The sequence below is a fragment of the Hyla sarda genome, chromosome 8, assembly GCF_029499605.1.
Source record: "Hyla sarda isolate aHylSar1 chromosome 8, aHylSar1.hap1, whole genome shotgun sequence".
In the NCBI taxonomy this organism is placed as follows: Eukaryota; Metazoa; Chordata; class Amphibia; order Anura; family Hylidae; genus Hyla; species Hyla sarda.
Window position 1 is genome coordinate 107,969,484 of NC_079196.1, and position 23,316 is coordinate 107,992,799.

General features: G+C 43.2%; 1 protein-coding gene across 1 annotated transcript in view; it reads right to left on the bottom strand.

Moving 5' to 3' along the window:
* CPO (carboxypeptidase O) overlaps positions 1-23,316 on the bottom strand; it is a 193,135-nt gene that overhangs the window by 26,027 nt on the left and 143,792 nt on the right. Inside the window, exons 7-8 of the mRNA XM_056535071.1 lie at positions 15,350-15,454; positions 13,844-13,954 (exon numbers count right to left, since the gene is read on the bottom strand). Coding sequence (XP_056391046.1) covers positions 13,844-13,954; positions 15,350-15,454 — 216 coding nt within the window. The remainder of the gene's footprint in view (positions 1-13,843; positions 13,955-15,349; positions 15,455-23,316) is intronic.

Here is a 23,316-nt window from a genome sequence, read left to right on the forward strand (position 1 = left end):
ATCTTGCAGGCCCGCTGCGAGAGATCATATCAGAGAGCACGGAGTGCCTCAAAAAAAATATATAACATAATACTATTATCACTACCTGCCGGTGTCAATTTTAAACATTCTTTTTTGGGGACATTTTATATGATACAACAAATAAAAGTGATTTTAGGGGTTGATTAACCCCTTAAGGACCAGGCCATTTTACACCTTAGGACCGGAGCGTTTTTTGAACATCTGACCACTGTCACTTTAAACATTAATAACTCTGGGATGCTTTTACCTATCATTCTGATTCCGAGATTGTTTTTTCGTGACATATTCTACTTTATGTTATTGGTAAAATTTTATCGATACTTGCATCGTTTCTTAGTGAAAAATTCCAAAATTTGAAGAAAAAAATTGAAAATTTTGCATTTTTCTAACTTTGAAGCTCTCTGCTTGTAAGGAAAATGGATATTCCAAATAAAAAAATTTTTATTCACAAATACAATATGTCCACTTTATGTTTGCATCATAAAATTGACGTGATTTTACTTTTGGAAGACACCAGAGGGCTTCAAAGTTCAGCAGCAATTTTCAAATTTTTCACAAAATTTTCAGACTCACTATTTTTCAGGGACCAGTTCAGGTTTGAAGTGGATTTGAAGGGTCTTCATATTAGAAATACCCCACAAATGACCCCATTATAAAAACTGCACCCCCCAAAGTATTCAAAACGACATTCAGTCAGCGTTTTAACCCTTTAGGTGTTTCACAGGAATAGCAGCAAAGTGAAGGAGAAAATTCACAATCTTCATTTTTTACACTCGCATGTTCTTGTAGACCCAATTTTTTAATTTTTACAAGGGGTAGAAGGAGAAAATTTATACTTATATTTGTAGCCAAATTTCTCTCAAGTAAGCACATACCTCATATGTCCATGTAAAGTGTTCGGCGGGCGCATAAGAGGGCTCAGAAGGGAAGGAGCGACAAGGGGATTTTGGAGAGTACGTTTTTCTGAAATGGTTTTTGGGGGGCATGTTGCATTTAGGAAGCCCCTATGGTACCAGAACAGCAAAAAATCCCCACATGGCATACCCTTTTAGAAACTAGACCCCTTGGGGAACGTAACAAGGGGTAAAGTGAACCTTAATACCCCACAGGTGTTTCACGACTTTTGCATATGTAAAAAAATGTATATTTTTTTTTTACTAAAATGTGTATTTCCCCCCAATTTTCACATTTTTGCAAGGGTTAATAGCAGAAAATACCCCCCAAAATTTGTAACCCCATCTCTTCTGAGTATGAAGGTACCCCATAAGTGGACCTGAAGTGCACTACGGGCGAACTACAATGCTCAGAAGAGAAGGAGTCATATTTGGCTTTTGGAGAGCAAATTTTGCTCGGGGGGCATGTCGCATTTAGGAAGCGCCTATGGTCACACAACAGCAAAAAACCCTCACATGGCATACCATTTTGGAAACTAGACCCCTTGAGGAACGTAACAAGGAATAAAGTGAGCCTTAATACCCCACAGGGGTTTCACGACTTTTGCATATGTAAAAATAAAAATAAATGTTCACTAAAATGTGTGTTTCCCCCCAAATTTCACATTTTTGCAAGGGTTAATATCAGAAAAGACCCCCCAAAATTTGTAACCCCATCTCTTCTGAGTATGAAGCTACCCCATAAGTGGACCTGAAGTGCACTACGGGCGAACTACAATGCTCAGAAGAGAAGGAGTCATATTTGGCTTTTGGAGAGCAAATTTTGCTCGGGGGGCATTTCACATTTAGGAAGCCCCTATGGTGCCAGGACAGCAAAATAACCCCCACATGGCATACCATTTTGGAAACTAGACCCCTTGAGGAACGTAACAAGGGGTACAGTGAGCATTTACTCCCCACTGGTGTCTGTCAGATCTTTGGAACAGTGGGCTGTACAAAATGTTTAATTTGCACAGCCCACTGTTCCAAAGATCTGTCAGACACCAGTGGGGTGTAAATTCTCACTGCACCCCTCATTATATTCCGTGAGGGGTGTAGTTTCCGAAATGGGGTCACATGTGTTTTTTTTTTTTTTTTATGCGTTTGTCAAAACCGCTGTAACAATCAGCCACCCCTGTGCAAATCACCTCAAATGTACATGGTGCACTCTCCCTTCTGGGCCTTGTTGTGCGCCCCCAGAGCACTTTGCGCCCACTTATGGGGTATCTCTGTAGTCGGGAGAAGTTGCATTACAAATTTTGGGGGGCTTTTTTCCCTTTTACCTCTTGTCAAAATGAAAAGTATAGGGCAACACCAGCGTGTTAGTGTAAAAAATTTATTTTTTTACACTAACATGCTGTTGTAGACCCTAACTTCACTTTTTCATAAGGGGTTAAAGGAGAAAAAGCCCCCCAAAATTTGTTAGGCAATTTCTTCCGAGTACGGCGATACCCCATATGTGGCCCTAAACTGTTGCCCTGAAATATGACAGGGCTCCAAAGTGAGAGCGCCATGCGCATTTGAGGCCTGAATTAGGGATTTGCATAGGGGTGGACATAGGGGTATTCTACGCCAGTGATTCCCAAACAGGGTGCCTCCAGCTGTTGCAAAACTCCCTGCATGCTTGGACAGTCAACGGCTGTCCGGCAATACTGGGAGTTGTTTTGCAACAGCTGGAGGCTCCATTTTGGAAACAGTGGCGTACCAGATGTTTTTTATTGGGGAGGGAGGGGGGCTGTGTAGGGGTATGTGTATATGTAGTGTTTTTTTTTACATTTTATTTTGTGGTAGTGTAGTGTTTTTAGGGTACAGTCACACGGGCGGGGGATTACAGCGAGTTTCCCGCTGCGAGTTTGAGCTGCCGCGCAAAATTTGCTGCATCGCAAACGTGCAGCCTGATACTCACTGTAAGCCCCCTGCCCATGTGAATGTACCCTGTACATTCACAGGGGGGGACCTCCAGCTGTTGCAAAACTACAACTCCCAGCATGCACAGTTTATCAGTGCATGCTGGTAGTTATAGTTTTGCAACAGCGGGAGGCACACGGGTTGGGAAACAATGAGTTAGGAAACAGACAATGTTTCCCAACCAGTGTGCCTCCAGTTGTTGCAAAACCACAACTCTCAGCATTCTCAGGCATGCTGGGAGTAGTAGTTCAGCAACATCTTTAGAGCCAGATGTTGCCGAACTACAACTCCCAGCATGCTTTGAGTTGTAGTTTTGCAACATCTCTAGGACTACAGTTTGCAGACCACTAATACAGAGGTTCCCAATCTGTGCCCTTCCAGATGTTGCAAAACTACAACTCCCAGTATGCCAAAACTGTCCAGGCATGCTGGGAGTTGTAGTTCTGCAACATCTGAAGGGCCAGATGTTACAGAACTACAACTCCCAGCATGCCTGGACAGTAAGGGCATGCTGAGGATGTGTAGTTTTGCAACATCTGGAAGTGGTCCCAAATCTGTGGACCTGCAGATGTTGCAAAACTGCAACTCCCAGCATGCCCAGACGCCAAGGGCTGTCTGGACATGCTGGTAGTTGTAGTTTACAGGGTCCCAATACAGCAATGCATGTCGCTTTACGGCGACGTGCATTGCTGTAAAGGGCCCGACCGCGGCTGAAGATCAACTCACCTGTCGCCGCTGCCGCCGTCTCCGTCGCCGGGATCCGGGTCTTCAGGGACGAGGTAAGTACCGGGGCCGGTCCCCAGCACTCCCCCATCCCCTGCCGCGTCCTCCGGTCTTCCTCCCGTCCTCTCCGGACTTCAAGGGGCCGGGCAGGGCGGGAGGAAGTATCCCCCCCCCCCCCCCTGCGATTGGCCGGGATCATGCGAAATTACCGGGCGATCGGGTCCCAGAGACCCGATCAGCCCGGTATCGCCGCAGATCACAAGGGCGATTTCCCTACATGGCCCCCCTCAGCGTTTGCCCTGGATGCCTGCTGAAGGATTTCAGCAGGCATCCAGTTCCGATCTCTGCCCGGTGAGCGGCAGAGACCGGAAATACAACAGGACGTTCTCTAACGTCCTTGGGCATTAAAGCCCAGGTAGTGAGGACGTTAGAGAACGTCCTATGTCCTTAAGTGGTTAATCAGGGTATTTTTTACCCCGGGATTTTGCCCAGGGTTTGGTTCATAATAGAGAAAAGACCCCAAAGATTTGTAACCCCATTTCTTCTGAGTATGGAAATACCCCATATGTGGATGTAAAGTGCTCTGCGGGTGCATGACAATGCTCAGAAGAGAAGGAGCGCCATTGGGCTTTTGGAGAGAGAATTTGGTTGGAACTGAAGCCGGGGGCCATGTGCATTTACAAAGCCCCAGTGGTCCCAGAACAGTGGACCCCCCCGACATGTGACCCCATTTTGGAAACTACACCCCTCACAGAATTTAATAAGGGGTGCAGTGACAATTTACACCCCACTGGCATTTGACAGATCTTTGGAACAGTAGGCTGTGCAAATGAAAAAATAAATTTTTCATTTTCACGGACCACTGTTCCAAAAATTTGTCAGACACCTTTGTGGTGTAAATGCTCTCTGTACCCCTTATTACATTCCGTGAGGGGTGTAGTTTACAAAATGGGGTCACATGTGGGTGGGCGTCCACTGTTCTGGCACCGTGGGGGCTTTGTAAACCCATATGGCCTTCAATTCCAGCCTAATTCTCTCTCCAAAAGCCCAATGGCACACCTTCTCTTCTGAGCATTGTAGTTAGCCCGCAGAGCACTTTGCATCCACATATGGGGTATTTCCATGCTCAGATAAAATGGTGCTACAAATTTTGGGAGGCTTTTTTACTATTATCCCTTGAGGCACACGGGTTGGAATCACTGAGTTAGAAAATGGATTCTAGCTCACAACCAGTGTGCCTACAGCTGTTGGAAAACTACCATTCCCAGCATGCCCAGACAGTCAGGGTCGCTAAGCGTGTAGTTCTGCAATATCTGGCCCTTCAGATGTTGCAGAACTACAACTCCCAGCATGCCTGGACAGTATGGGCCTGCTAGGAGTTGTAGTTATGCAACAACTGGGGAAGAACAGTTTGGAGACTGCAACCCTCCAGATGTTGCAAAACTACAACTCCAAGCATTCCCAGACTGTCCAGGCATGCAGGGAGTTGTAGTTCAGCAATATATGAAGGGCCAGATATTGCAGAACTACATGCCCAGCATACCTGATTGTCTGGGCATGTTGGGAATTGTAGTTTTGCAACATCTGGAGGGCTACATTTTGAAGACCACCGTATAGTGGTCTCCAAACTGTGCCACTTCAAATGTTGCAAAACTACAACTCCCAGCATGCCCAGGCTGTCAGTGCATGCTGAAAGTTGTAGTTGTGCAACATCTGGAGGACCACAGTTTAGAGACCACTACACAGTGGTCTCCAAACTGTGCCCCTCCAGATTTTGCAAAACTACAACTCCCAGCATGCCCAGACAGCCTTTGGCTGTCTGGGCATGCTGGGAGTCGTAGTTTTGCAACTTTTAGAAGGCCACAGTGAAGATCACTTACCGGCAATCTTCACTGCAACCTCCTCCACAGCCGCACTTTCCGGCCGCACTCCTCCTGCCGCCACCGCTGCTCCGATGATGCCGCTGCTCCATGCTGCCGCCGCCGCTGGTCCAGTGAGCCGGCCATGCTCCCCCCCCCCCCTTGCCGCGCACTTGTTGGCGCCAAATTTTGCAATTTTTGGTGCAAAAAATAACAAACCAAAAGTGGTACAAAAATTAACTGTCACATATTTTCAAAGCAGCACAAGAGACCTTTGAAAATGTGAGGAGGAAAAAAAATTTATATCACTGTAACAGAAATGACAGTAGTTTCTGAATATCTCCCCCAATATTTTTTTCTTGAGGATCTCACATAGTAGATAAAAATAAATGATTTTATATTTCTTTCTATTCATACAGTTCAGTTAGATTTCTTTTTTCTCTTTGTAGTCTGCTTCTTTGTTCTTTCATTCAAACAAAATAAAGTAGGCTCCAGATTTTCTGTGCAAAAAATCAGAGTGAAAATCCTTTGAAGATTACAGTACCAACAAGGGGAATGTGATTTTAGAAATTTTCCAGATTTTAAAATCTGCAGCACATCCATTTATTTAGCGGTTTTCCCATTGTTATTACTAGGGAAGGTAACATCTATACTAAATATAATCTGCAGTTTATCTGCCCTGATTTACTAAGAGTGGAGTGTTTATTCTGGAGTGATCTCAATTAGTGTTGCTCGCGAATATTCGCAATTCGAATATTATTCGCGAATATCGCATATTTGCGAATTCGCGAATTTCGCGAATATAGCGCTATATATTCGTAATTACGAATATTCGTTTTTTTTTTTGTTTTTTTCTTCACAGTACACATCACAGTGATCACCCCTCTCTGCTTCCAGCTTGTGTGGTGTAAAGAAGGCTCTAATACTACTGTGTGAGACTGGCGTGCGAAAATTCGCATATACGAAAATTCGCACATGCTAATTTTCGCATATGCGAATTTTCACATATGTTACTTTCGCATACGTGAATTTTCGCATGTGCGAAAATAAAACGAGAATATAACGAATATGCGAATATTCGCGAATATATGACGAATATTCGTCCATATATTCGCGAATATTCGCGAATTCGAATATGGCCTATGCCGCTCAACACTAATCTCAATATCACTTGTCTTTTTTTTCAGGCTTATTTACTATTCTGTCGCACATGTCGGTTATTTTTCTGTTGCACATTTTTTGTGTCGCACTAGTCAGTTGTGTCGCACAAACTCAGAGCTAAAGAAATTAGTTGTGTGAGTCAGAATGTTTCAGACTTGTTTGTTTAAAAATGTTTCCATGAATCAAAAGTATTCATGTGTTATCATTTTTCAAACATTACAACAATTATCCTTGTTTATCAGCTTGGTGTTAAATTGATTTAAACCTAATATTGCAAATGTGTTAACCCCTTAAGGACCGGGGGTTTTTCAGTTTTTGCATTTTCGTTTTTTGCTCCTTGCCTTTAAAAAATCATAACTCTTTCAAATTTACACCTAAAAATCCATATGATGGCTTATTTTTTGCGCCACCAATTCTACTTTGTAATGACATCAGTCATTTTGCCCAAAAATCTATGGTGAAGCGGGAAAAAAATCATTGTGCGACAAAATTGAAAAAAAACGCTGTTTTGTAACTTTTGGGGGCTTCCGTTTCTACGTAGTACATTTTTGGTAAAAATGACACCTGATATGTATTCTGTAGGTCCATACGATTAAAATGATACCCTACTTATATAGGTTTGATTTTGTCGGACTTCTGGAAAAAATCATAATTACATGCAGGAAAATTAATACGTTTAAAATTGTCATCTTCTGACCCCTATAACTTTTTTATTTTTCCGTGTATGGGGCGGTATGAGGGCTCATTTTTTGCGTCGTGATCTGAAGTTTTTAACGGTACCATTTTTGCATTGATAGGACTTATTGATCAATTTTAAATGATATAAAAAGTGACCAAAAATGCACTATTTTGGACTTTGGAATTTTTTTTGCGCGCACGCCATTGACCGAGCGGTTTAATTAATGATATATTTTTATAATTCGGACATTTCCGCACGCGGTGATACCATATATGTTTATTTTTATTTTTATTTACACTGTGTTTTTTTTTTTATTGGAAAAGGGGGGTGATTCAAACTTTTAATAGGGGAGGAGTTAAATGATCTTTATTCACTTTTTTTTTTCACTTTTTTTTTGCAGTGTTATAGCTCCCATAGGGACATATAACACTGCACACACTGATCTTCTATGTTGATCACTGGTTTCTCATAAGAAACCAGTGATCAACGATTCTGCCGCATGACTGCTCATGCCTGGATCTCAGGCACTGAGCAGTCATTCGGCGATCGGACAGCGAGGAGGCAGGTAGGGGCCCTCCCGCTGTCCTGTCAGCTGTTCGGGATGCCGCGATTAGCCGCGGCTATCCCGAACAGCACGACTGAGCTAGTCGGGAACTTTCACTTTCACTTTTAGCCGCGCGGCTCAGCTCTGAGCGCGCGGCTAAAGGGTTAATAGCGCGCGGCGCCGCGATCGGCGCTGCACGCTATTAGAGGCGGGTCCCGGCTTCACTATGACGCCGGGCCCGCCGTGATATGACGCGGGGTTACTGTGTAACCCCGCGTTATATCAGAAGAGCAAGACCAAGGACGTACCGGTACGTCCTTGGTCCTTAAGGGGTTAAAAAGAAAAAAATATATATAAACATTAAAGGGGTATTCCAGGAAAAAACTTTTTTATATATATCAACTGGCTCCAGTAAGTTAAACAGATTTGTAAATTACTTCTATTAAAAAATCTTAATCCTTTCAGTACGTATGAGCCTCTGAAGTTAAGGTCGTTCTCTTCTGTCTAAATTCTCTCTGATTACCCCTTTCTCGGGAAACGCCCAGTTTAGAAGAGGTTTGCTATGGGGATTTGCTTCTAAACTGGGTGTTTCCCGAGAGAGGTGTCATCAGTGAGGATTTAGACAGAAAAGAACAACCTTAACTTCAGAAGCTCATAAGTACTGAAAGGATTAAGGTTTTTTAATAGAAGTAATTTACAAATCTGTTTAACTTTCTGGAGCCAGTTGATATATAAAAAAAAGTTTTTCCCTGGAATACCCCTTTAACTATCACAAAAGCATTCAATATTTTATTCATAAAAGTGTTGAACTGTACAAAATGTTTTCAGGTCATAAAACAAGTTACTTTCACAAAAAACACAATGGTAAGCCATCCCTTGTTAGAAATCACTCCATTTTTGGAATTTCACTCGGCCTCTTGGCTGTCGGTTATTGTGTGAGGCAAACTCACACTTTTTCTTGAGTGATTTGGGAGTACTCTGAGTATTTTTGGGATTTACTCAGAGCCATTGTCACCTGCTATTAGTGCCTAATAATACTGTACTGGGCTCTACTGCACAGCGATTCTGTACTGCTGCAGTTGGTTGTCAAACAACTGTAAAGTTAACAGGGGCCTGTTAGGGTGAGCAAGAAAAGCCATAGTCACCTGATTACAGTGCCTAATACAGGTTGCGTAGCAGAGCTTATTGTCCTCTCATAAGTGTAACCTGTGCGTACATAGGTGGTGTAAGTTTTTTTCCCCCTGAAAAACACATTTTGGCCTAGTTACTGTGAAAGGCCAGCCAAAGCTACATCCTTGTTTCTGTAGCCTTAAACAGTTTTAAGCGGAGCGTATTGTATAGCTCTCATAAGTGTAAACAGTACTTACACCTACGTGGTGTACGTTTTTTTTTTTTCTGAAAAACTCATTTTGGCCTAGTTACTGTGAAAGGCCAACCAAAGCTACACCCTTGTTTCTGTAGCATTATACAGTTTTAAGCGGAGCGTATTGTCCAGCTTTCATAAGTGTAAACAGTACGTACACCTACGTGGTGTACGTTTTTTTCCCTGAAAAACTAATTTGGGCCTAGTTACTGTGAAAGGCCTGCCAAAGCTACACCCTTGTTTCTGTAGCCTTATACAGTTCTAAGCAGAGCATATTGTCCAGCTCTCATAAGTGTAAAGTGTAGATACACCTACGTGGTGCACGTTTTTTTTCCTGAAAAACAAATTTGGGCCTAGTTACTGTGAAAGGCCAGCCAAAGCTACACCCTTGTTTCTGTAGCCTTATACAGTTTTAAGCTGAGCGTATTGTCCAGCTCTCATAAGTGTAAAGTGTAGATACACCTATGTGGTGTACGTTTTTTTCCCCTCAAAAACTAATTTGGGCCTAGTTACTGTGAAAGGCCAGACAAAGCTACACACTTGTTTCTGTAGTCTAATACAGTTTTAAGCATAGTGGAGTGCATTGTCCTCCTCTCATAAGTGTAACATATACGCACTCAGCTGGTGTATAAGTATGTCAGGTAGAAAGAGCCAGGACGTGCCCAGAGGAGTGGCAGAGGCCTAAATTCATCAGGCACAGGCAGAGGTCACAGAAGAGTAGGGGCGTGTGGCAGCAGGAGTTGCAGCGAGAGGTCTGAGCTCCCAATGTCAGCTAGCAGTCGTGTCTTGACCAGCAGCCGTGATCGATTGGTTCACTTGGTCATCCACTTCATCCCAAGTGACATGAGACGCCCCCAGTCAACAGTCGGTGGGTTTCTCAGACTCAACCCTCAGTTGGCATGGCCCTCATGTTGTTGCCACATCCAGGCTCTTTCATTGTGCTGCCATATGGTCTCCTCATGCTGATGCTGCCACCTCCAGGCTCTCTCATTGTGCTGCCATATGGTCTCCTCATGCAGATGCTGCCACCTCCAGGCTCTGTCATTGTGCCGCCATATGTTCTCCTCATGCTGATGCTATCACATCCAGGCTCTCTCATTGTGCTGCCATGGATACTGCAAAACATAATTAAAGTGCTGGTCCCCAGTTACAGAAATTCCTCCCCATTAGACCACACAGAAGTATTGAGGATATGCATTAGCAAAAACTTAACATTTTTTCAAATCTAACAAAAGGAAAGGTGTGCAAAAAACACCATGTGCCACCTACACCACCAAGTATTGATGTGATGTAAAGACCTCTAAAAGGTGGAAGGGAACAACGTATGGTCCATTGTAACAGGTGGGGGTAACAGGTGTTTTTTGCACCTTTCCTTTTGTTAGATTTCCAAAAATGTTTGGGTTCATATATTTTATCCTAAGAAAAGTTAAGTTTTAGCTAATACATATCCTCAATACTTACTTGTGCACACCAACACTTTGCCAAAAGAGACAGTTTTCTTCTGCCTACCTGTCTCAACTACTATTGTGATCTTGCCACACATCTGATGCCAAGTTCTCCTTCTTTCACCCACTTTCGTCACCGGGTACTGGTATTAACACCCACCACCCCACTCTACCAAAGTGCACAGAAGTGCCGACGTGTGGAGCTGTAACTACAGTCAGGGACAATACATGTCCTTTTTGGCCCATTGGGTGAATGTGGTTCCTGCACAGCCACAACAGCAACTTGGACGCTTCCTCCTCCATGCTCTCAGGCCGTTGGTCCTGCGACAGTGTGTGACACTGCCTCCTTATCATCCACCGTGTCCTCAGCCTCCACTGCACCGACAAGTCTCAGTGCCCCTCCAGCATACCATGTGTGCAGGGCACAGCGGTGTCACACAGGAAGGAACTTATAAAAGTCATTCATCAAGAAATCGAATCATGGCTTACTCCACGAAAACTGGAAATGGGAACCATGGTGACCAACAGCGGGAAGAACATCTTGTCTGCGCTGCATCAAGGAAGCCTGAGCCATGCACCCCGCATGGCACAAGTGTTCAACCTGGTTGTCAAGCAATTCCTGAAGTGTTACCACCTTCTGCAAGACATCCTAACAATGGGAAGAAAACTTTGCATGCACTTCAGCCACTCGTACACCACAAAGCACACCCTCCTTGAGCTGCAGCATCAGAAAGGCATCCTCCAACATAGTCTGATTTGCGACGTTTCCACACGTTGGAATTCCACCCTCCGTATGTTGGACTGACTATACGAACAGAGTAAATCCATCACCGATTTATTGATGATCCAAGCAGATAGGGGTACTCCCCTATGTAACTTAAATGTCAACTAGTGGCAGCTCATACGTGACACCTGCCATTTGCTCAGGCCCTTTCAGGAAGCCATATTATTAGTCAGTCACCAGGATTACAGGATGAACAACGCCATTCTACTGCTTCATAGCCTACAACACGTGTTGGAAACAATGGCTGGTCAGGGCATTGGAGACATGGCGCCTACATCTCGAGGCCATTTGAGCCCTATGGGGGCTGAACTGGAGGAGGAGGGTGACAGTGGAGCACAGGCAAGGTTTTGTGAAATGGGTGATTTTTATAGTCATCTGACAGGAGAGGAGGAGCAGGCTGTGCAACTACAGGGTGATGAGGAAGACGAGACAGAGGACCCAGACACACTGTGGCCATGTGGTCTCCTCATGCTGCTGGCACATTAAATTACACTTTATCTTAATCTATTTTAAAACTTCAATTAAAATTTTCCTAAATATCTTTAATCCTTTCAATTGTGAGGCCTTATGGTCTCGTCAGGCTGTTGCCACCTCCAGGCTGGGTCATTCTGCCACATTATGGTCTCCTCATGCTGCTGTCACATAAAAGAAACTTTATCTTAATCTATTTTCTATTTAAATAAATAAAACAAATCTATGTAATCTTTTCAAGACTGAGGCCCTATGGTTGTCGATGTCATATATTACCTGTGGAATTACCACAAGAATCCAATGAAACAGGTTGGAGCAATAACAATGAACCATAACTGATTAAATGAAACATTCACACTTTCACAGTTGGGGGGGCACTGAGAGGCTGGGGCTGGAACAGGAGGTAGCTCACCTCGCAGAGGACTGCAGCTCGATTTTAAGATACAAGTACAAGCTTTTTCACTGCAGCCACTTCTAGCTTTATGCGACCACTTATCCAACGGCACAGAAGCTGAATATGCTCCTGTCCAAGTTGCTGGTACTGCATTCCCTCCCTTTTCTCTCTCTACACTCAGGGCAAGAGGGTGCGCTGAGATGCAGGGGCTGCAGACCGCCAGCTTGATTTTAAGAAACAACTAGGAGCTTTGCCATAGTTTACACTGCAGCAATTATACTTACCTTCCATTGGGTCCTAAAAAAAGGATTTAAAGTTTGCTCATTCTAATTACCAGGCTCTGTCATTGTGCTGCCATGTGATCTCCTCATGCTGTTGGCACATTAAACTTGTGAATCTATTCAACATCTTCTATTTAAATTTGAAAAAATCTATGTAATCTTTTAAAGACTGAGGCCACATGGTCATGGTCATATATTACCTCTGTAATTACCACAAGAATCCAATGAAACAGTTTGGAACGATAACAATGAGCCATAACTGATTAAGTGAAACATTCGCAGTTCCACACAGAGTAAGGGTAGGGGCGCTGAGAGGCAAGGGCTGGAACAGGTGGTAGCTTGCCTCACGGCAGACCGCCAGCTCGATGCTCACCAGAATGGGTCCTCAAAAAAGGATTTAAAAAAATTAAAATAAATTCAAATTAAATTAAATAAAAATGATATGGTCTCTCTGCTGCCACATCCAGACACTGTGCGGCAGTGATTCTAATAGTGATGCCTGTAATCTGCATGTTATACTGTATAACAGTATTATTTCACTAACACAGCTCACTCCCTATGAGAATTACGACAAGGCAAAGTGTTCTACACCCCCTATTGAGACTCTCTGTATACCAGAAATTGCCGTATTTAATAGCAATTTCCCGCAAATAAATTCAGACCGTACCAAATTTTTTCAGAAAATTTGGCGAATTGGCCGAATGGAATTTTCCAAAAATTTGCTCATCTCAAGACCCATTCACACGTCAGAATTTCACAGGGGAATCCAGTGTAAAAAATCCACTAGGACTTTTTGGTGCAGCAACCTCCCGATGTTTTTTATGGAATTCTGCAGTGAAAAATTTGTCCAAAGAAAAAAACATTATGGACTCCTCTGACAGAATAAGCATGTTAATTATTCAGCAGAATCCTCTTGGAAATGCATTGCATTGCGTCTACAGAGATGGCGCATTTCCGAGTGGTCCTAGCATCCAAAATCTTCCCGGGCGTATATTCTGCTGTGTGAATGAATCTAATAGGCCAATTCCATCAGGTTTATTACTGTCTTGTATCTGTTAAAAAAGAAAGCCGGGATGCTACTGTGAGTGGAGCATTATTCAACTACACATAAATAACAGATAACTCCCTGATCCATAGGGATCCTTCTACACCCTACAGTGTATACACTTCCCCTCTTATCTCATGTGTCTGACTTTCTGCATTGCTGGTTTTCTTTTTTATTATTAACTTGACCTATTCTTACTATAATGGTTATAACAAAAGTTTTGCTTGACTTACAGTTGTCCAGGTATAGATGTAGCCATCAATGTTTAGAACAGGTAAGACATATAGATCTATATTCTTTAGAATCTTCTGTATACGAGGATCTTTCTGGTGATTCTGTACAATCTAATATAAGAAAAGAAAATTTGCATGGATAACCTTTCCTGTGAATAAAATAGGAACACATAGAAGAGGAAGCCATCTGGTTTCTAGTTAGATTGCTCATGCAATGTGCTTGTTACAAAGGACGTATGCTATTACACAATATATTGTTATTAAGTGTACTAAATGAAAATATTGAAAAGGGAAATGTTGCAGATACATCACTTCTGAAACAATGTGTCACTTTTATCATCAGCCAATATATTATTTGTGTATTTAATATCTGTCAGTACAGTAACATCTCCCAATAGCAGACACTCACATTGAAAAAAAATATCCGCTATTGGGAGGTGTCTCCTATAAAAAAAAGGCTCAAAAATCTTTCTAAATTACCGAATACTGTACAGTACTCACTCCAAAGTGTAATTACCAATAAAACACGATAAAAGCAATATTACAGTAGAATCTCCCTGTGCCATTCTATCACCCCTTATACTTCCTGTACCATTTTATTCCCACTCTTCATCCCTCCACTAGACAGTGCCCAAAACCGCTGCTGCAGCTGTCCGTGAGTACAGCGCAGAGGGCATCAGGAGAATGCCAAACTTGCTGAGAGCCCCTGCACCTGAGCCTGCTGGCCAGGTAAGAAGAATAACAGGGGGAGAAGGAAAGGGGAAAAGTGATGTGGCATAAGGGGTAAGGGGGATGATTAGGCACAGGGGGAATAAAGTGGCACAGGAGGGCAAATAAAAGGAGAATAAAGTGGCACAGGGGGATAAAGGGGGAAGGAAATGGCACAGGGGGGATGAAATGGCACAGAGGCTAATTAAGAGGCATTTAAATGGCACGGGGGGGATCAACGGGAAATTATGTGGCGCAGGGGTTAATAAAGGGGGGATGATTTGGGGGAATAAACAGGTGGAATAAAGGGGCACAGGGGGTCAGTCGGGGACGAATGATGTGGTTGACAAACGTACAGAAGCAGGAGACTGCTGTTTAAACCGTGGTCTGCTTCTGTGCTGGGGCTGCTCCAGGGGGGTGCAGTAGGAGCAAGAGCCCCCTGAAAGTCTGGGCCCTATACTGGGGTATTGGCTGTACTCCCCCTGAAGGTGTCCCTGAGTACAAAGTAGGACCGGCACATAAGCCTGGTTTATACTGATTGGGAGTGTTTTGTCCCCTATTGGGTGTGTTTGTGTCCACTATTGGGAGTGTCCCCTATTTGGAGGGTGTAAATACACTAGTTCTTATGGGACTCTGCCAGGGAATTAAAAATTGTCTGCTTTTGGGAGGTGTCTGCTAAGGGATATTTTACTGTAGTAGAATCGGCCAATAAATCGATATGTAAATATTTTGTTCATTCTCATAAAATGGGATAAATAGTGAGATGTATAGAGACTTACTGTAGATTGGAGGGCTTACCTCTTTTACAAACCACTGGCAGAAAGCTGGGGCAATCCATTCACGAGCATGTATACCACAATCTATCCAAATAATTTTTTTAGGGTCTTTTGAAAGCTTGCTGATCTATCAAGTGATACAAATAAAAATGTATTAATTAATTTGTGATCTAAGGTCATCATTGTCTTTTTTCCAAGTAAACAATCCCAAGTAATAAAATGATGCTTTCTAAAAGAGAATATTTTAAGCCACAAATATTCGGGGTTTTTTCTGAAAGAAAGATAGAAACAAACAAACAAAAAAAACAACAACTAAATTATAACCCCTTAAGGACCAAGCCTATTATGACCTTAAAGGGGTTATCCAGGAAAAAACTTTTTTTTTATATAGCAATTGGCTCCAGAAAGTTAAACAGATTTGTAAATTACTTCTATAAAAAAATCTTAATCCTTTCAGTACTTATGAGCTTCTGAAGTTAAGGTTGTTCTTTTCTGTCTAAGTGCTCTCTGATGACACGTGTCTCGGGAACCGCCCAGTTTAGAAGAGGTTTGCTATGGGGATTTGCTTCTAAACTGGGTGGTTCCCAAGACACAATTTTTTTTTTATAGAAGTCATTTACAAATCTGTTTAACTTTCTGGAGCCAGTTGATATATTAAATTTTTTTTTTTCCTGGATAACCCCTTCAACCCCTTAACGACGAAGGACGTAAATGTACGTCCTGGTAAGGGGGTACTTAACGCACCAGGATGTACATTTACGTCCTAAGCATAACCGCGGGCATCGGAGCGATGCCCGAATCATGCGCGGCAGGTCCCGGCTGTTGATCGCAGCCAGGGACCTGCCGGTAATGGGGGACACGCGCAATCCCACGGATGTCCGCCATTAACCCCTAAGAGGCTTGATCAATACAGATCACGGCATCTGCAGCATTGCGGACACTAAAATGGATGATCGGATCGCCCGCAGCGCTGCCGCGGCGATCCGATCATCCTGCACGACAGACGGAGGTCCCCTCACCTGCCCACGCTGTCTTCCGGGAGTCTTCTGATCTGCCTTCCCACAGACCAGAGCAGAAGATGACCGATAAGGGGTAAAAGGAGAAAATGCCTCCCAAAATATGTAACCCCATTTCTTCTGAGTATGAAAATACCCCATGTATGGACTTCAAGTGCTCTGCTGTCGCACTACAATGCTCAGAAGAGAAGGAATTCCATTGAGCTTTTGGAGAGAGAATTTGGTTGGAATAGAAGTCGGGGGCCTTGTGCATTTACAATGCCCCCCTGTGGTACCAGGACAGTGGACCCCCCACATATGACCCCATTTTGGAAAGTACAATCCTCACAGAATTTAATAAGGCGTGCCCTTACACCCGACTAGCGTTTGACAGATCTTTGGAACAGTGGGCTGTGCAAATGAAAAATGTAAGTTTACATTTTCACGGACCACTGTTCTAAAAATCTGTCAGACACCTGTGGGGCGTAAATGCTCACTGCACCCCTTATTACATTGTATGAGGGGTATAGTTTCCAAAATGGGATCACAAGTGGGTAGGGGTCCATTGTTCTGGAACCAAGGGGGCTTTGTAAACACACATGGCCTTTAATTCCAGCCAAATTCCCTCTCCAAAAGCCCAATGGAGCTCCTTCTCTTCTGAACATTGTAGTTTGCCCACAGAGCACTTTATACCACATATGGGGTTACAAATTTGGGGGGGGATTTTTTTCCCCAATTTCCCCTTGTGAAACTGAAAAATTTAGCGTAACACCAGCATGTTAGTTAAAACATTTTTTTTTTCATTTTCCCATCCATAGAAATTGGGTTAGAAATTTTGGGGGGCTTTTATTCCTTTTACCTCCTTTGAAAATAAAAAGTATGGGGCAACACCAGCATGTTAGTGTAATTTTTTTACAGGCTGGTGTAGACCCCAACTTTTCAGAAGGGGTAAAAGGAGAAAAAGTACGGAAATATCCCATATGTGGCCCTAAACTGTTTCTTTGAAACACGACAGGGCTCTGAAGTGAGAGAGTGCCATGCGCATTTGAGGACTAAATTAGGGATTACATAGGGGTATTCTATGCCAGTGATTCCCAACAAGGGGACCTCAAGCGGTTGCTAAACTCCCAGCATGCCTGGACAGTCAGTGGCTGTCCAGAAATGCACGAGTTGTTGTTTTGCAACAGCTGGAGGCTCTGTTTTGGAAACACTGCCGTACTATACGCTTTTCATTTTTATTGGGGGAGACAGTGTAAGGGGGTGTATATGTAGTGTTTTACCCTTTATTATGTGTTAGTGTAGTGTTTTTCAGGTGCATTCACATGGGCAGGTTTACGGTGAGTTTCCTGCTAGGAGTTTGCCGCAGCTCAAACTTAAAGCAGGAAACTCACGGTAAACCCGCCCGTGTGAATGTACCCTGTACAATCACATTGGGGAGCAAACCTCCAGCTGTTGCAAAAATACAACTCCCAGCATGCACTGACAGACCGTGCATGCTGGGAGTTGTACTTTTGCAACAGCTTCAGGCACATTGGATGGAAAATCTTCAGCTAGGTTCTGTTACCTAACTCAGTATTTTCCAACCAGTGTGCCTCCAGCTGTTGCAAAACGAAAACTCCCAGCATGTACTGATTGACGAAGGGCATGCTGGGAGATGTAGTTATACAACAGCTGGAGGTAGCAAATACAACTCCCAGCATGGCTAGGCAGCCGTTTGCTGTTCGTGCATGCTGGGAGTTTTGCAAGATTTAAAGGGTCACGGTTTAGAGACCACCGCACAGTGATCTCAAAACTGTGGCCCTCCAGATGTTGCAAAACTACAAATCCCAGCATGCCCAGATGGCAAACTGCTGTGGGGGCATACTGGGAGTTGTAGTTTTGCAAGAACTAGAGGGCCCCAGTTTGGAGACCACTGCATAGTAATCTCCAAACTGTAGCCCTCCAAATGTTGATAGGCCACAACTTACCGTCTTCCGTAGTTGCAGGATGGACGCACAGGGAGAGGATCGCTGAACGTTGCCACCGATCGCCGCCGGTGAGTGACCTCTACCGCTGCTGCCGGTCACACCACAGTTCCCCCATTCTGCCCTGACTACCGTGGGCAGAACGGGGGAACCGAACTTTAACCTCCCTGCCCCTGATCTGCAGATTCACTTCTGACTGACCAATATCAGGGATAGGAGGGGTTGCACCCCTGCCACCTTACTCCTATTCCTTCAGGGGGATCATGGGGGCCTTGGACAGCCCCAATCCCCCTTATTTTCTGATTCACTGGAGACCCGTATGACTCATAATCACCCGGTATCAGGACCCCCCCCCCCCCCAGGGGTTTGCACAGGGTGCCTGTTGAATGATTTCAGCAGGCATCCCGGTCCGGTCCCCGCCACTAGCCGAAAGTACCAGCTAGTCATTAAGTACCAGGGCATCAGGGTGTACCTGTATGCCCTGATTCCCTAAGTGGTAAAGTACCAGGGCGTCAAGGCGTACCTTTACGCCTTGTGTCCTTAGGGGGTTAATATGGTATGTATGTTTTGTAATTTTGTAGACTTTGGACATGCAATAGACTATTGGGAAAATGCATTTTGTGCAATTTTAGAAAAATTGTGACAATAACATGGTAAAAATGCAGCATTTTGAACACAGTCTTAATGGCTATAGCAACCTTCAATGTGTTGTTTACTTATTGTCATAAATAATGAAAATGATAGATTATAATTTAATTTCTCTTATCATTTTTTACAACTCTTATTATACATTAAAGAGTACCTGTCACTAAATGAAAATTTCTAAACTAACTCAGTCTATGTTCCCTATCTCCACCTAACACTCCTGCTCTGTAACTTACTTTTCTTCTTGCTCACATAGTGTGAGCTGCTGGCAGGAGGATGTGGGTGGGCCCCAGCAGGCGCAACGTCACTGAAGCCTGCTGGGGAGGATTGCTTCTGCCCTCACTTTACTAGGGGAGCAGCAGAATAACAAACTGCAGGCCGGTTTTACTACACCGGCCGGGAGAAGGTGAGAGCGCTCCTGCTGTCGGCTGTCATCCTCGTTGCCTCCACAGTGCCCACAGCTGCGAGCGGAGAGCAGGGGTCACAGCCGCAGGGACTGTCATCTAACAGCATTGGTGACAGCCGCTGCGGAGTGCAGGGCTGACAGCTGAGCTGTGTGGCTGAAGGCTTGGATGATAGCGATCTCCCTTTACTTTTGTGAGGCAGCCGGGAGTGGTGCAAGTGAGACAGCAGCTGCCGGGGGTAGGGGGGGGGGGGCGAGTGCAAGTGAGACAGCTGCCGGGAGGGGGGGGGGGGAGTGTGCAAGTGAGACAGTCGCGGTGACTCTCCCCCACAACCAATAGCTGCAGGCACAACCCTCACTCCCACTGGTCTGATTGACAGGCAGGGAGCAGCGCTGTGCTCGTCATGTGTCCCGGCTGCAGTCTGAGATATTGGACTCATGCCAGGCCAACATGAGTCCGAAATCTATGTGGCCAGGACATGTAGGGAGACCCCTAGTGGTGACTTTTTCAAACAGTAAATACATTTAGAATTTTTTTTTTTTTTTTATTACATTCAATTAGGAAGTTGTTTGCCATACTATACATTAGTACACCATATATAAAAAGTTTTTTGACAATAAATTCTGTATAATCCTGATGTCTTGGAGTATTACATTTTCTAATTTGTATTTTGAGCTGAGACCTTTTGAAGAGATACTTCATTTTTGTATGCTTTGGGAGAATAAAAAAATGAAAAAAATGTTTACAACGGTGGGCATAGGTTTTAAGGAGGTGACCCTAGAAATGATGATAACTTGTCTTGATTTGGCTGTATTTTAGGGCTATATTTACCTAATGAAATCCCTGTTGAGTTTGTGTAGATGTTTATCACCATAAGCAAGGCCTAACAAGGCCAGGTTGTAAATAAAACCATAAAACTAGTATTAACAATGCTCTGAATATACGGAAATGCAGGGAAACCCAGTTGATGCTTCCCTGACATCCTTTTGGCAGCCTTGTGACTAAGGCTAATAGCCATTTTAAACCAGTTATCGCCCGTTATTAATAACGGCCATTATTTTGTGACGGGCGAATGGACGGGAGAAATAGTGCATGCACTAATTCTCCCGTTACTATCGTCCATCACAAAATAACGGCCTTTATTAATAACAGGCTATAACGGGTTAAAACCTTCTATTAGAAAAATCCCATAGACTATAATGGGATTTTCTAACGGCCGTTAGTGATTTTGTACCGGCCGTATAACTGCCGATTTCCAGGCTTTTTATAATGGGCGTTCATAACGAAAGTATTTTTATAGTGTGAAAGCAGCCTAAGAAGACATTGTTAGGATATCACTTGTTTCCAAAACAAGCTCTGTATTTGGTAAAGAGATAGCTCTCAATGACAGGGTTCTAAATATCTCTGTTTCCTGTTGTCTTGGAAGAACACATCCTAATCTGTTTATTGATAATGCACTAAAATCTACTTGTGAGATATATTTCAAACTCCTTGCAGCAAAGTATATTATTTGGAAAAAGGATATAATGGTGAAAGTGATAAAGGTAGTTTAACCCTACAGATCTGTATATTACTGAATTGTTGCAGAACATTTATTTATAAATTACTTCATTTTTGACAGGCCTAAAGATTATATAAAAATAGCTCACTTAAAAAAAATGGCAATTTTAGCAATCCCCTCATATCCCCTCAACATTAAAGCTGATTTCAACCTGGGTAAGCTATTAGCAAACTTTGAGTATATTATCCTTTTCTACTCTCTGCTATACCTAAAGGGGTACTCTGGTGGAAAAAAATTCTTACTTCTATTTAAAAATCTTAATCATTCCAATACTTACCAGCTGCTGTATGTTCCACGGGAAGTTGTATAGTTCATTTTTGTCTAACCACAGTGCTCTCTGCAGAAACAGTAGGTAAAGGAACCCCGGCACTCACAATGGATGCTTGAATCACCTCAAGTGTTTATTAACATAATTCACATCAATGGCATAGATGTAGCATGATAGCGATACACAGGACACGTTTTGGCCAGCTCGTGGCCTTCATCAACTGATCTAACTGAACAGTGAGACATGCGCATTTAAATAGAGAAAGCCATCCCCTTCTGGGTGATAAGTGAATACACCTGTCAAAAACCGGGAGGTATCTAAGCTTTACAATGTAAAAATATATACAATTGAGAAACACATCACCACAACCTAAAGATATTGAGCATATATAGAACATCATATATAGAGCATACATAGAGCAACGAAGCATATACTGTCGTGGCATACAACCTGTACTGAGGCTATAAAAAGATTCATGAGGAATCATCATCTGATCGTGCTCTACACTTGCATAAGTGGATAAACAGTGATCTCAATTGTGTATTGAAAAAGAGATATAAATAAAAAAGAGATTAAAATACAACAATCAATAGAAACCTGTTCACAGAATTTGACTCAATTCATAGTTCCGGTTAAGACCCCTGGGTTCTATGGTGTTCAAGTGGTTGATCCAAAATTCCTCCTTTTTAAGAAGTAACTTCTATATATCTAAATTTAAAGTGTTGGCGCAAATATTATTGTATGCGCCAGCACTTTATATTTATGTATTTTTAATACGTGGTTATATCACGGTTGTACGGATTACAGGATTCCATACGGTGCAAGGCTGCTACACATTAATCCTCTCTCTTCCACACAGTAGCGCTAGTGTCATCTTTTCACACCTATACAACTTCTTAATATCACCTCCCCTGCATGGTTTCTGTACATGATCGATAACTTGGAACCTTAACTGGGAGATGTTATGGCCCATTCAATCAAAATGGCATGGGATGGGAAAAAGTAGGTTCTTACAGCAGATCACGGACTTGTGTCGGTTGATGCGATCTCCCACATGTTGGATAGTCTCGCCAACGTACAGATGATCGCATGGACGCTTGATGGAGTACACAACTTCTTCGAGTCACATGTGTAGAAGGATTTAATCTTGATATTTTCTCCACTCTGGGGATGTTGGAGAATGTCTCCCTTGATTATGTGGCTACATTGGGTGCAATGGAGACACGAGTAAATCCCGTTCCTCCTACTCTGTAGAAAGGTCTGGCATGAGATGGTGTGAGTGAAACCTATGTCCGCCTTGACTAGTTTATCATGTAGATTGGGGGCCCTTTTATTGCAGATGAGGGGGGATTTTTAAACTCATCGATTCTAGGGTGGGATCTATTGCGGAGATACCAGTATTTCTTAACCACATTGTCTACTCTATAAGATAGAGGATGATAATTCCTGTCAAATGGGATCTGTGGTGTATTGGAAGTTGTCCTAATGGAGGGCACTCCCATTTTCTCTAATACTATCTCTGGGTATCCCCTTTCCCTGAATTTGTCCTCTAGTTCCTTCAGTTTTATTTCCCTCTCTGCTGGGTCGCTTACAATTCTCTCAACCCTCTGACGTTGTGCTCTGGGGAGTGACATTTTAATAGCTCTCGGAATCCTTCTAGTACATATCAGCTGCTGTTATGATCCACAGGAAGTTCTTTTCTTTTTGAATTTTCTTTCTGCCTGACCACAGTGCTCTCTGCTGACACCTCTGTCCATTTTAGGAACTGTCCAGAGCAGGATAGGTTTTCTATGGAGATTTGCTCCTACTCTGGAGAGTTCCTAAAATGAACAGAGGTGTCAGCAGAGAGCACTGTGGTCCAACAGAAAGGAAATTCAGAAAGAAAATAACTTCTTGTGGAGCATACAGAAGTTTATAAGTACTAGAAGGATTACGATTTATTTTATAGAAGTAATTTACAAATCTGTTTAACTTTCTGGCACCAGTTGATTTAAAAAAAAAAAAAAAAGTTTTCCAGCGGAGTCCAGGGTAATAGTAGCAGACATATTATGATTATCAAAATCATTATCGATACCCTCATGAACATTGTGGGGAGGGAGAGTGTCTTTCTCAGCAAAGAAAGCTTTCAGCCTGATAAATACATGTCCATGGC